This window comes from Pomacea canaliculata, linkage group LG2 (genome assembly GCF_003073045.1).
Source record: "Pomacea canaliculata isolate SZHN2017 linkage group LG2, ASM307304v1, whole genome shotgun sequence".
In the NCBI taxonomy this organism is placed as follows: domain Eukaryota; kingdom Metazoa; phylum Mollusca; class Gastropoda; order Architaenioglossa; family Ampullariidae; genus Pomacea; species Pomacea canaliculata.
Window position 1 is genome coordinate 175,868 of NC_037591.1, and position 12,790 is coordinate 188,657.

The 12,790-nt window shown below is 45.6% G+C and overlaps 1 protein-coding gene across 1 annotated transcript; it reads right to left on the minus strand.

Annotated features, from left to right (window-relative positions):
* Nucleotides 1-136: 136 nt before the first annotated feature.
* On the minus strand, nt 137-12,492 carry LOC112558263 (sulfatase-modifying factor 2-like). The gene is made up of 8 exons (XM_025228619.1): nt 12,051-12,492; nt 9,873-10,038; nt 8,788-8,944; nt 4,649-4,799; nt 3,606-3,661; nt 3,305-3,389; nt 990-1,152; nt 137-584 (listed from the first exon to the last, which is right to left on the minus strand). The coding sequence occupies exons 2-8, from the start codon at nt 10,007-10,009 to the stop codon at nt 395-397; spliced, it is 939 nt and encodes a 312-aa protein (XP_025084404.1). The 5' UTR covers nt 10,010-10,038; nt 12,051-12,492; the 3' UTR covers nt 137-394.
* Nucleotides 12,493-12,790: the final 298 nt, after the last annotated feature.

The following is a 12,790-nucleotide window of genomic DNA, read 5'->3' on the forward strand; positions in this document are numbered from 1 at the left end:
CATACACCAGTGACAGTAAAGGCTTTCAATGACCAGTGACAGTAAAGGCTTTCACACGCCAGTGACAGTAAAGGCTTTCAATGACTAGTGACAGTAAAGGCTTTCACACGCCAGTGACAGTAAAGGCTTTCAATGACTAGTGACAGTAAAGGCTTTCACACACCAGTGACAGTAAAGGCTTTCACACACCAGTGACAGTAAAGGCTTTCATACACCAGTGACAGTAAAGGCTTTCACACACCAGTGACAGTAAAGGCTTTCATACACTACTTGGCTCTTCCCTAAACTCCGAGTAGACGCCGCGCACACACAAAGTAAAACTAAAAGAAGACAACTGACAACTGATGAATGGCACAGAGCGAGTGACAGCTGATGTCACCGGGGTCAGCCAGCCTCACAACTCGTCCTTCTGTTGTTTGCTCTGTGTGTGGGTGGCCTTGGGTTTGCGGTAGATTTTGGGGATCTTACTCTTTTCCACGTTGGCTGCCGGTGGCTTGTTTCTGCGCACCACCTCTATATCCGGCGCACTGCGCGCACACCGGAAGCCAACATTGCCCGCCGTGTAGTCCGGAGTCTGCCCCATCCTGCACACACAAGCATGACCACAACATGTACTTTGTGTCTAGCGGCTTTCGTGTTTCAATTGCTGTTACTCGTGTTTATGTTCAGTCTTTGTCTCTGCCACAACCCATTGTCGACAGTAGCGTGGTGTCTGTCCAGAAGTCTGGGAAACATGCAGCTGTCCTCCCCTCCACCTATTCTAGGCATCAGTCTGTCCTGAAGTCAGCTGCAAGAACGTTAGCAAGTCTGTCTAAACACCTATGTGCTAGCAGAGCCACTCACACTGCCAAATGTCCGGCCACCTGGTGTGGAAAGGGGGGACAACAATCAGTTGGAGTCTAGTGTTAGATTTGTATTAAAGACCAGCTATAAGAAACAGACTCCCTACAGCAGCTGACATCAATCAGACAGCTGACCTCAGTGCTGACCTTTGACCGTTGCGGACAGGAAGGTTGACGTCACCGTCGACGCTGTCGACGTAGGAGCCGCCCCTCAGCACGTGCATGTGCACCTGAAGGTCTCGACTGACCAGGCGCTCGTAGTAGCGAGACTGACACCACTCCCACACGTTACCCACCATGTCGTAAAAGCCTGCCATGACATCACCGTGACATGTCATCAAACAGCCAAGCACATCATGTCATACCGCCTTATGATACTTATGATAATATCAATGATAACTCAATATAACTTGACGAGACGTGGAAAGCATTGTGATAATAGATCCTGTCATGACATCCCTACATGCCATAAGCCCTGTCATCACCTACTGACATATCCACATGATAATAAAAAGGTCATAAACCGTGTCATGACATTGTAACATGACATAACGTAGCAGCAGGTAAGCACCTGTCATCACAATATAATGTAAAAATCATCTCCCAGGACGTAAAACGTTCTCATCACAAGTGTCAATCACTTTTGCTACGTCCTGACAGCAAGTCATTACACTACATTACCCTCTCTCTCTACTCACCACTCATCGTACATGTTAGTACAGCAAGTCATTACACTACATTACCCTCGCTCTCTACTCACCACTCATCGTACATGTTAGTACAGCAAGTCATTACACTACATTACCCTCGCTCTCTACTCATCGTACATGTTAGTACAGCAAGTCATTACACTACATTACCCTCGCTCTCTACTCACCACTCATCGTAAATGTTAGTACAGCAAGTCATTACACTACATTACCCTCGCTCTCTACTCTCTACTCACCGTGTATGTTAGTACTGCAAGTCATTACATTACCTTCCCTCTCTACTACCGTACATGTTAGTACAGAAAGGATTACATTACATTACCCTCACTCTCTCTACTCTCTTCTCATTGTAATGTTAGTACAGCAAGTCATTACACTACATTACCCTCACTCTCTACTCACCACTCACCGTACATGTTAGTACAGAAGGATTACACTACATTACCCTCACTCTCTCTACTCTCTTCTCATTGTAATGTTAGTACAGCAAGTCATTACACTACATTACCCTCACTCTCTACTCACCACTCACCGTACATGTTAGTACAGAAGGATTACACTACATTACCCTCACTCTCTCTACTCTCTTCTCATTGTAATGTTAGTACAGCAAGTCATTACACTACATTACCCTCACTCTCTACTCACCACTCACCGTACATGTTAGTACAGAAGGATTACACTACATTACCCTCACTCTCTCTACTCTCTTCTCATTGTAATGTTAGTACAGCAAGTCATTACACTACATTACCCTCACTCTCTACTCACCACTCACCGTACATGTTAGTATAGAAGGATTACACTACATTTCCCTCACTCTCTACTAACTTCTCACTGTACATGTTAGTACAGCAAGTCACTACACTACATTACCCTCACCCTCTACTCACCACTCACCGTACATGTTAGTACAGCAAGTCATTACACTACGTTACCCTTACCTTATACTCACCACTCACCGTACATGTTAGTACAGCAAGTCATTACACTACGTTACCCTCACCCTCTACTCACCACTCACCGTACATGTTAGTACAGCAAGTCATTACACTACGTTACCCTTACCTTATACTCACCACTCACCGTACATGTTAGTACAGCAAGTCATTACACTACGTTACCTTCACCTTATACTCACCACTCACCGTACATGTTAGTACAGCAAGTCATTACACTACATTACCCTCGCTCTCTACTCTCTACTCACCGTGTATGTTAGTACTGCAAGTCATTACATTACCTTCCCTCTCTACTACCGTACATGTTAGTACAGAAAGGATTACATTACATTACCCTCACTCTCTCTACTCTCTTCTCATTGTAATGTTAGTACAGCAAGTCATTACACTACATTACCCTCACTCTCTACTCACCACTCACCGTACATGTTAGTACAGAAGGATTACACTACATTACCTCACTCTCTCTACTCTCTTCTCATTGTAATGTTAGTACAGCAAGTCATTACACTACATTACCCTCACTCTCTACTCACACACTCACCGTACATGTTAGTATAGAAGGATTACACTACATTTCCCTCACTCTCTACTAACTTCTCACTGTACATGTTAGTACAGCAAGTCACTACACTACATTACCCTCACCCTCTACTCACCACTCACCGTACATGTTAGTACAGCAAGTCATTACACTACGTTACCCTTACCTTATACTCACCACTCACCGTACATGTTAGTACAGCAAGTCATTACACTACGTTACCCTCACCTTATACTCACCACTCACCGTACATGTTCTGTGGCCGGTAGGCGTCTGCTGGTGATGTCCCTTTGTAGCCGTCTGCTTCATTGTTGCCAGTGGGCCACTTACCCTGCACGCGTACAGTCAGGGGAGGTGAGTGCCCACAGACACCTTCTCTCACACATGAAATATGACTTCACTACGTCACTACGTCATTACGTCCTTTGTCAGTTTAATTTATGAACCATTGCATACTTTCGTCTCTCATGTCAGACACGTTTCATGTTTGTTTATGGATTGTTGTTCTAAATTACTTTCCGTTACTTTAGACAGTGAGTAGAATCACCTGCCAGGTGTTGGCCCGCATACGCTCCCAGTTATCTCCCCATGGATACTCTTCGGCTACAACGAAAAAGGCAAAGAAAGTTGTGTGAACAAGTTGACATCACGACTGCTAGCAGTCTACACACAGACGAACATCATGACCACGCGCCGGAAGCAGACACCAGAGTCCGCCGACACCGAACTCAGGCCTGGCTGGATGTGAGTGGCCCGCCAGACAAGACGAGAGAGGGCGCAGTGAGAGGACACACAATGCTTAGCGGGGCTCATGTGAAGTGGTGTGAAGCACGACAGTGACCGTCACATCTTGTCACAGTCGTGACCACAGGAGGCACAAAATCTACCTTTCCTCTGGCTGGTTGACCAGCAGCCATCTTTGTGTGGATGTCCTGTGCCAACCGCTTGTATCGACTTAGACACGACTGTGAGTAGCAATCCTTTGTCACACGCGATCTCACCTGTAGTTGACCTGCGTGACCTGGCTGTGACCAGCACGTGCCAACATCTAACCAGTTTGTTTCCCTGCCTACCTTTGCCGGATGTGCACAGCGTGCAGCGGTCTCTCCATCCAGCTCATCATCCAGGTATGGCGGCGAGCTACAAGCTTGTTCTTGTCTACACCAATGTACTTCCGGTCTTCATCAGTATACTTCCGGTGTATATGTACTGTCAATGTAATCAATGTACTGCTTCATGCATACATCAATGTACTTCCTGTCTACACCAATGTACTTCTGGTCTTCAACAATATACTTGCACCAGATCGGACCTAGTGGGTAACTGTCAACATCAAGCACCCAGCTATGGCGATAGGCCTGTACCTGTGAGTGACCAGGTATACTATACAGGTATAGTGATAATGTCAATACCTGTCCATACCTGTGAGTGACCAGGTATACTATACAGGTATAGTGACAATGTCAATACCTGTCCATACCTGTGAGTGACCAGGTATACTATACAGGTATAGTGACAATGTCAATACCTGTCCATACCTGTGAGTGACCTAGCAGGTTAGTTACAGTAATGAAGCATCTATCTACTCACCTACGAGGCCAGACCTGGCAGCGAACTCCCACTCTTGCTCGGAGGGCAGGCGTTTGCCGTGAAACTCACAGTAGCGCTTGGCGTCGTGCCAGCTCAGGTGAACCACAGGGTGAGTCCACCTGTCCTCCAGGTCACTGTCAGGACCTTCCGGCTACAAGACCACGTCCATTAGTAGACAGTCAAACAAGCATGGTGTAAACAGTAAACTAAACAAGACAGTAAGCTGTGAGAAAGGCTGACACTCATACTTTCACCGAAACTCCCTCAGCACGTGCGGCTCGGCTGTCCACGTGGTGCTGTCACATCCAGGCCCGGTTCTACCTATTAGGCGAACTAGGCAATCGCCTAGGGCGCAGCGACCGAGGGGGGCGGAAAAAATGGCCTGCTGTTTTTTTTTTAATGAATAATTTTAGGTGAAAATGTCATTTTCACAAAATGATATTAGGAGGACACTTTTCCTCTGCTTGTAGACTGACCACCACGCTAGTTTCTCAGTACATGTATGACAGGAAAACCCCACTATCGCATTATCCCAGGGCGCACCTGCAGTGACCACAGCTAACCGGCAGGCAAGTAGAGGGCGGCAGAGGGGCGGGGAAGGGAGTTGAGAGGGGCGGCGTTGGTGGAAGGCACCTTTTCCTCGGCTTGTAGGTTGACTTCACCACCGAGTTTCTCAGTTCATGTAGTGATGTAGTATAGGAAAACCCATTATTACAGGGCGCACTTGAAGTGACCAGCTAACCAGCGGGGAAGAAGAGGGCGGAGAATAGACAGCACGAGGGGCGGGTTGGTGGATGGGGCCTGGTCAGTGCAGACCCTACGGTGGAAGTGGACCGCATTCCACTATTACCAAGCTCCACCTTTCTTTCTCTATCTTACTATTGAAGAGGTTCCACACTTATGCATTGGAAAACACTGCAGCTACATTCAGTGACAACAACACGGACTTGTGTTTGCTACGCGAGTTTCTCTGTGGTTATGACAACTGTTTTATGCTCAATATTGTTTACACTTACGAACTTTTAACCCGAAGGAACTTACCTAATGTCACGAACGCGTTCTTAGTTAATAAGAGTATTAAAGTCTTTCGCAGACAAACATCAAGGTAGAGCCATTTGAAGTTTATATCATATCTATTTACTGACACTGATGACCTATAGTCTTGTACTTACTGTGTGACTCATGGTCGTGAATATTTAATCTTTCTTATTAATTATTTAATTTCTTTTCGTTTGGTATTACGTTTAATTTAGTTGTCAAATTGTAATGTTTATTTTTATTATCTAAGAGTGCATTCGTTTTCTACAGTTTGAATGGCTAGCTTGTTGTTATGCTCCATATGACAGAATATTTGAAATTGGTTATTTAAGAGATAATGCGTACTAAGACCTACAGTCTATATACTTCTCTTGTTTTCACCTAACCCTATGCTGGACACCAGCAGTGTTGATCACTGGGCTGTGTTTGGGGAGCTGACACCAATGATTTACAACTTTGCATTGTTAGCGTCCAGAAGACTCTCTCTTGACAGACCTTGCTCCCCCGCCCACCTGTTGAGGTGTGACTGTGGTGTGACTTGGATGGGGAACAAAGTAGCTGCTATCAGGGTGGTCTGATGCTGGAAGCTGTGATAGCTTGAGTTTTAGACCACACAGCAAAATAAGACCAGAGCAAGGTGCTACACATTTCTTGTCTCCATCAGTTGTAGTACCACGACTCCATAAACCTTTTACACGATTTTTTTTAGTGTTTGAAATCCCTACTCATAAGTGTACGTCTGATTTGGGAGGCTGCAAGCATCCATGTGTGTTTTGATGCACGCCTGCAATTGAAAAAACAGACGTACCTTTCTGAAAAAAAGTAGTTCTTACTTATAAGTTATTAATTTCAAATCTGCAGCAAATTCTCGAAAAAGATTTAATTTTAGTAAGCCATTCTTTGACACTTCCTGTGGGGTCTAATGCCTCATCGTTGGGCGTAATTTTTTCTGGTTAATATCTTGTAGAAAACCACTTTTACTATTTTTAAGCCAGCATAACATGTATGACAGTTCGGTTTTACTTGTTTAGTTCATCTCTGTAATGAGAGAAAGAAGAGAACCATTGTAAAGCACTTGCCGATGGAGTGTGCTATAGTGGACAGGCCCACAGGTAGCGATAAATCTGTCACAGTTACATGACCAGTCGGATCAGACTAGAAGACTGGACAAAGGTGTCTCTATGTGCGCATGTTACTTGTGCTTGTTTTATAGGTTGTCCGTGAGAGTGTTCAAGAAGAGAGATGAGAGCAGTCGTGAGATTGAAAGGACCTAAGTGGGTGGTGGAGAAGGGTAGAGATAAATCTCTACCACTGTAAAAGAAAGTCAGATCACATTAACCAGGGCTGGACAGCCCAGAGACTGGGGAAGAGGTTGTAACTTTGAACTTAAAACCCACAGGACGATGTGAAAACCTTTTCTGAGCGCTGCAGACATCTCGTGCTGCTGTTTGAATTGACTTTGTAATCGTCTGTTCGGCGGTGCTTGGAGCTATCATCCTCCACAGCTGAGTCAGTAAAGGTTGTGAACTGCATTTAGCCGTGCAAGACTGAACAGTGCTACTGTCCTACAGCCACTCATGAGAGTTTGTACAGATAAGTTCGCGCATGAATTTTATACACTGTGACATAGCTGTATATATTTTATTAACACGATTTTATGTCTTTCTTTACATTAATTTCATTTCCTTATTTCTTATAGTGCTTATTTTGATTGTGTGGATGCATACGTGGTTGCGATAGCGTGGTGTCACTTTTTGCAAAAGCTGTTCATTGCACAAACGGGTCCGTGACAGTCTTGAGGTCTTTAGCACATCACAATCGTGTTGAGTTCTGAGACAGACCGCCGCAATCAATTACTGGTGATATTTTCAGCCTAGCTTTCTTGTTTGAACTGCGTCCATTGAAGACAGATTTAAACAGAATCAGGAGCACAGTGCATTATTTGGATTTCTTTATGATATCCAAAGCATTTCTGAAAAACCAAGGAAGGACATTCTACTATCTTGCGACGTCTTGGAAAAGGCACTAATGCACACAGACAGCAAAGACACTGACGTGGAGGAACTCTGTTCTGAATTTCAGGTTGTGGCTAGAAGACTTCCCAAGCCTAACATGAACCCCAAAGAAGTCTTAACATTCATAATCCAACATAAGCTATTTGATATTGTGCCGAATGTTGTAGTGTCTCTCAGAATTTTATTGACCCTTCCAATTTCTGTTGCCAGTGCAGAACGAAGTTTCCCAAAATTAAAATTAATTAAAAACTATACGAGATCAACAATGTTGCAAGAGAGACTGACTGGGCTGACCACCATGTCTATTGAGCATGACTTGGCAAATGCACTCAATCTGAAGGAACTGATAACTCGTTTTGCACAACAAAAAACAAGAAAAGTGAGGTTTTAAGCATCAATTTCATGACCAGGACTAAATAAATTGCAAAACAAATGATATAACATGGTTCACTTTTTGTGAGGTGGGGGGGGGGGGGGCGCAGAATTTTTTCTTTCGCCTAGGGCGCAACACAGCCTAACGCCGGCCCTGGTCACATCTTCACAACATTCACTCCACTTGCAGGCCCTGTCACCAGTCCGTGAGCAAATTATTTGCTGTAAACCTGTTGCTGTCATATTGTGTCCTATTGTTTACTGAAAACATTAATGTCATACTGACTGTATCCTGATATTTGCCGTCAAGTGCTAGTCACAGTTGAGTCGTGACGTCACCTCTTGTCACCTCGCTCTTGGTCTGACACCGTGCCGCCATCACGGACACACACTATGATACTTCTCCACTCACCCAGTCCCAGCTAGCCACTGTCCCACCCTGTCCCAGTCATTCTGTCTCAGCCACTCACCCTGTCTGAGCAACTCACCCTGTCCCACTCTATCCCAGTCACTCGGCCACTCACCCTGTCCCACCCTGTCCCAGTCACTCACCCTGTCCCAGTCAGCCACTCATCATGTCCCACCCTATCCCAGTCACGCACCCTGTCTCAGCCACTCACCCTGTCCCAGTCAGTCACTCATCCTGTCCCACCCTATCCCAGTCACGCACCCTGTCCCAGTCAGCCACTCACCCTGTCCCAGTCAGCCACTCACCCTGTCCCAGCGAGCCTTCTTGACGGCCAGCCAGCCCGTGGGTCCCTCTGTGCTGTAGGCGGCGCGGGTGGCGTTAGACACAAAGGATTCCTGCACCCAGCTCCACCCCTTCACCTCCGCCTCACTCCGGACGAACTTCTTCTTAGCGCGGAATGCCCTGAAAGTGCACCGATATATTTCTTTCTACATGCACACATGCTACAAGGATATATATATATATACGCACACGCATACACAAGATCATGTGCACGCATGCGCTAAGGCCCGTGTTCAAGGTGTGAAGTACGGGTGTCACGAGCACAACAACACTGCAATGTGACAGACATGTTTACAAGAAGCAAAAATATCGGGTGCAGACTTTTGTTTGTTAGAACAGCTTGTGACCTCTGTGTCAGAGAGAAGGTTTTATACAAAGCTACTCACAAGTGTCTCAGCGGAAATGCGAGACTTTCACTGCCTTTGTGACTTATTGACTTTTAGGGAAAAGCGCGGTGTGAATTGAGCTTCACTGCCACTAGCATGTGACTAGCATGTGACTAGCGACTAGCATGTGACTAGCATGTGACTACAGTCACTAGAGACTTGAATGCGACTAGTAACCAGCATGTGACTAGTGACTAGAATGTGACTAGCATGCTACTAGCGACTGAAATGCGACTAGTAACCAGCATGTGACTAGTGACTAGAATGTGACTAGCATGCTACTAGCGACTGAAATGCGACTAGTAACCAGCATGTGACTAGTGACTAGAATATGACTAGAATGTGACTAGCATGTGACTAGTGACTAGCCTGTGACTAGCATGTGACTACAGTCACTAGAGACTGGAATACGACTAGGTACCAGCATGTGACTTGTGACTAGCCTGTGACTAGCCTGTGACTAGCATGTGACTAGCATGTGACTAGTGACTAGCCTGTGACTAGCATGTGACTAGTGACTAGCCTGTGACTAGCATGTGACTAGCATGTGACTAGTGACTAGCCTGTGACTAGCATGTGACTAGCATGCTACTAGCGACTGGAATGCGACTAGTGATAGCGTGTGAGGGCTGCCGCCACTGTGGGGGGCGCTGCGGTCTCACCAGTAGAAAGCATTGATGACGGGGAAGACATCCAGGTAAAAGCTGCGCACGTGCACCTCGCGCACCGGAAACTCGCCGGTCTGTGAGCGCGGGTCGTTGGTTCCCATCCAGTACCGACCTTGCTCCACCAGCTTCATCTTGCGGAAACGTCGGTAGGTGTAGTGAACTAGTAAACACACAGACACACGGACAAACTTTACACACACACACATGCTAGGACTGCTCACACATCCAAACTATACACACAGACCGAGACTGTAACCTAACTGAACGCACAGAAGCTGTAAACACAGACTGTGACTGTAAACACGCTCATAGAGACTGTGAACACTGACTATGACTGTAAACACATAGAGACTGTGAACACAGACTATGACTGTAAACACATAGAGACTGTAAACACAGACTGTGACTGTAAACACATAGAGACTGTGAACACAGACTATATAAACAAGCACATAGAGACTGTGAACACAGACTATGACTGTAAACACGCACATAGAGACTGTAAACACAGACTGTGACTGTAAACACATAGAGACTGTAAACACAGACTATGACTGTAAACACATAGAGACTGTAAACACAGACTATGACTGTAAACACATAGAGACTGTAAACACAGACTATGACTGTAAACACATAGAGACTGTGAACACTGACTATGACTGTAAACACATAGAGACTGTAAACACAGACTATGACTGTAAACACATAGAGACTGTGAACACTGACTATGACTGTAAACACATAGAGACTGTGAACACACAGACTATATAAACAAGCACATAGAGACTGTGAACACTGACTATGACTATAAACACATAGAGACTGTAAACACAGACTATGACTGTAAACACATAGAGACTGTAAACACAGACTATGACTGTAAACACATAGAGACTGTAAACACAGACTATGACTGTAAACACATAGAGACTGTGAACACTGACTATGACTGTAAACAAGCACATAGAGACTGTAAACACAGACTGTGACTGTAAGCACATAGAGACTGTAAACACAGACTATGACTGTAAACACATAGAGACTGTAAACACAGACTATGACTGTAAACACATAGAGACTGTGAACACTGACTATGACTGTAAACAAGCACATAGAGACTGTAAACACAGACTGTGACTGTAAACAAGCTCATAGGGACTGTGAACACTGACTATGACTGTAAACAAGCTCATAGGGACTGTGAACACAGACTATGACTGTAAACAAGCTCATAGAGACTGTGAACACACAGACTATATAAACAAGCACATAGAGACTGTGAACACAGACTGTGACTGTAAACAAGCACATAGAGACTGTGAACACTGACTATGTAAACAAGCACATAGAGACTGTGAACACAGACTATGTAAACAAGCACATAGAGACTGTGAACACTGACTATGTAAACAAGCACATAGAGACTGTGAACACTGACTATGTAAACACGCACATAGAGACTGTGAACACACAGACTATATAAACAAGCTCATAGAGACTGTGAACACAGACTGTGACTGTAAACACGCTCATAGAGACTGTGAACACAAAGATTATAAAACAAATACTATCGATGATCGACTCGTAACGCAGAAATCTCAATATTGGGGACGATTGGAATCAAAATAAATAACGTTAGAATTCCAAACACAACAACAACAACAACAACAAAACAACAACGACCTACAGCACTAGAGGCCGAGCAAGCCTTCATGTACCCGTCAGAGATGGTCAATACAGGTGACACGTGCACGTGACACATGGTGGAGCTTGTCATGCCACGTACTGACACCACGAGTGTCATTGACACAAGGTGGCGCTAGTCACTGGCTGCTATTACACATGCAGGGCGAGCAGACTGAGGGCGGGGCCACGACAAAGGTAACACGATGACGTGGCCCTGTGACCAGCGTGTAACTTGCAGTTTTCATGACACATCGTCATAGAGGTCACGTGCTGCTGTCACGACTGTGCCATGTGTATGATGACATGCGCTGTTGGACCTCGCTGACACAATCCATTCGTCAACTTACTCTCGACAGTTAAGCTGTCATCACTCGTCATCACTCCAACATCCTCTCTCTCTTTCTCTCTCTCGACATGTATTTAAGGGAAGCAACTCGTGTTGCCGACATGAAGGGTGTAGTGACCAGCTGACAACCGGCTTACCGTCGTCGGCGATGTCTGGGATGTGGAATGGATGATGGAAGTCGCCCTCGTACACGCGGCTCCTGTTGACGTCAGTGCGGAGCTGTACGATGTGCAGCTGCTTCTCGTCCTGTCTGACCACTTCTCTCACTCCTGTGACGTCCTCTGTCGCTGCACCTGTATCCTCCTCACCTGCATCCTCGTCGGAAGCTTGGCCTGAATCCTCATCTGCCCTCCACGCCTGGTCTGGGGGCGGCGCCGGTGGAAGCTGCTGCTGTCCAAGGTGAGGTCCAGTGACTCATCACCGGCGTTGACGCTGTCATCGAGAATAACAGGAGCGACATTGCAGAGAAGGAAGCACAAGAGCAGGAGGCAGCAAGTTGCCATCTTGTTGGTGCGAGTGCAGGCGGCCGAGTGAAGCTGTCACTAGCCAACCACTCACCTCTCAGGCCGGACCCACCCCAGCTGTTGCCCACACCTCCAGCTCTGGAGAAAGTTTAATCCATACATCGGTGGTCACACATGGCGTGTGTACGTGTCACTGGCGGCTTGCTTACAGATATTGACTTCACAGATATTGATAATGACGGGCTGAGTACAACAACAACACATATATACACATACAGACTTCACAAATATTGATTATGACGGGCTAAGTACAACAACAACACATATATATATATACGGACTTCACAAATATTGATTATGAGGGGCTGAGTACGACAACAACACATATATATATATACAGACTTCACAAATAT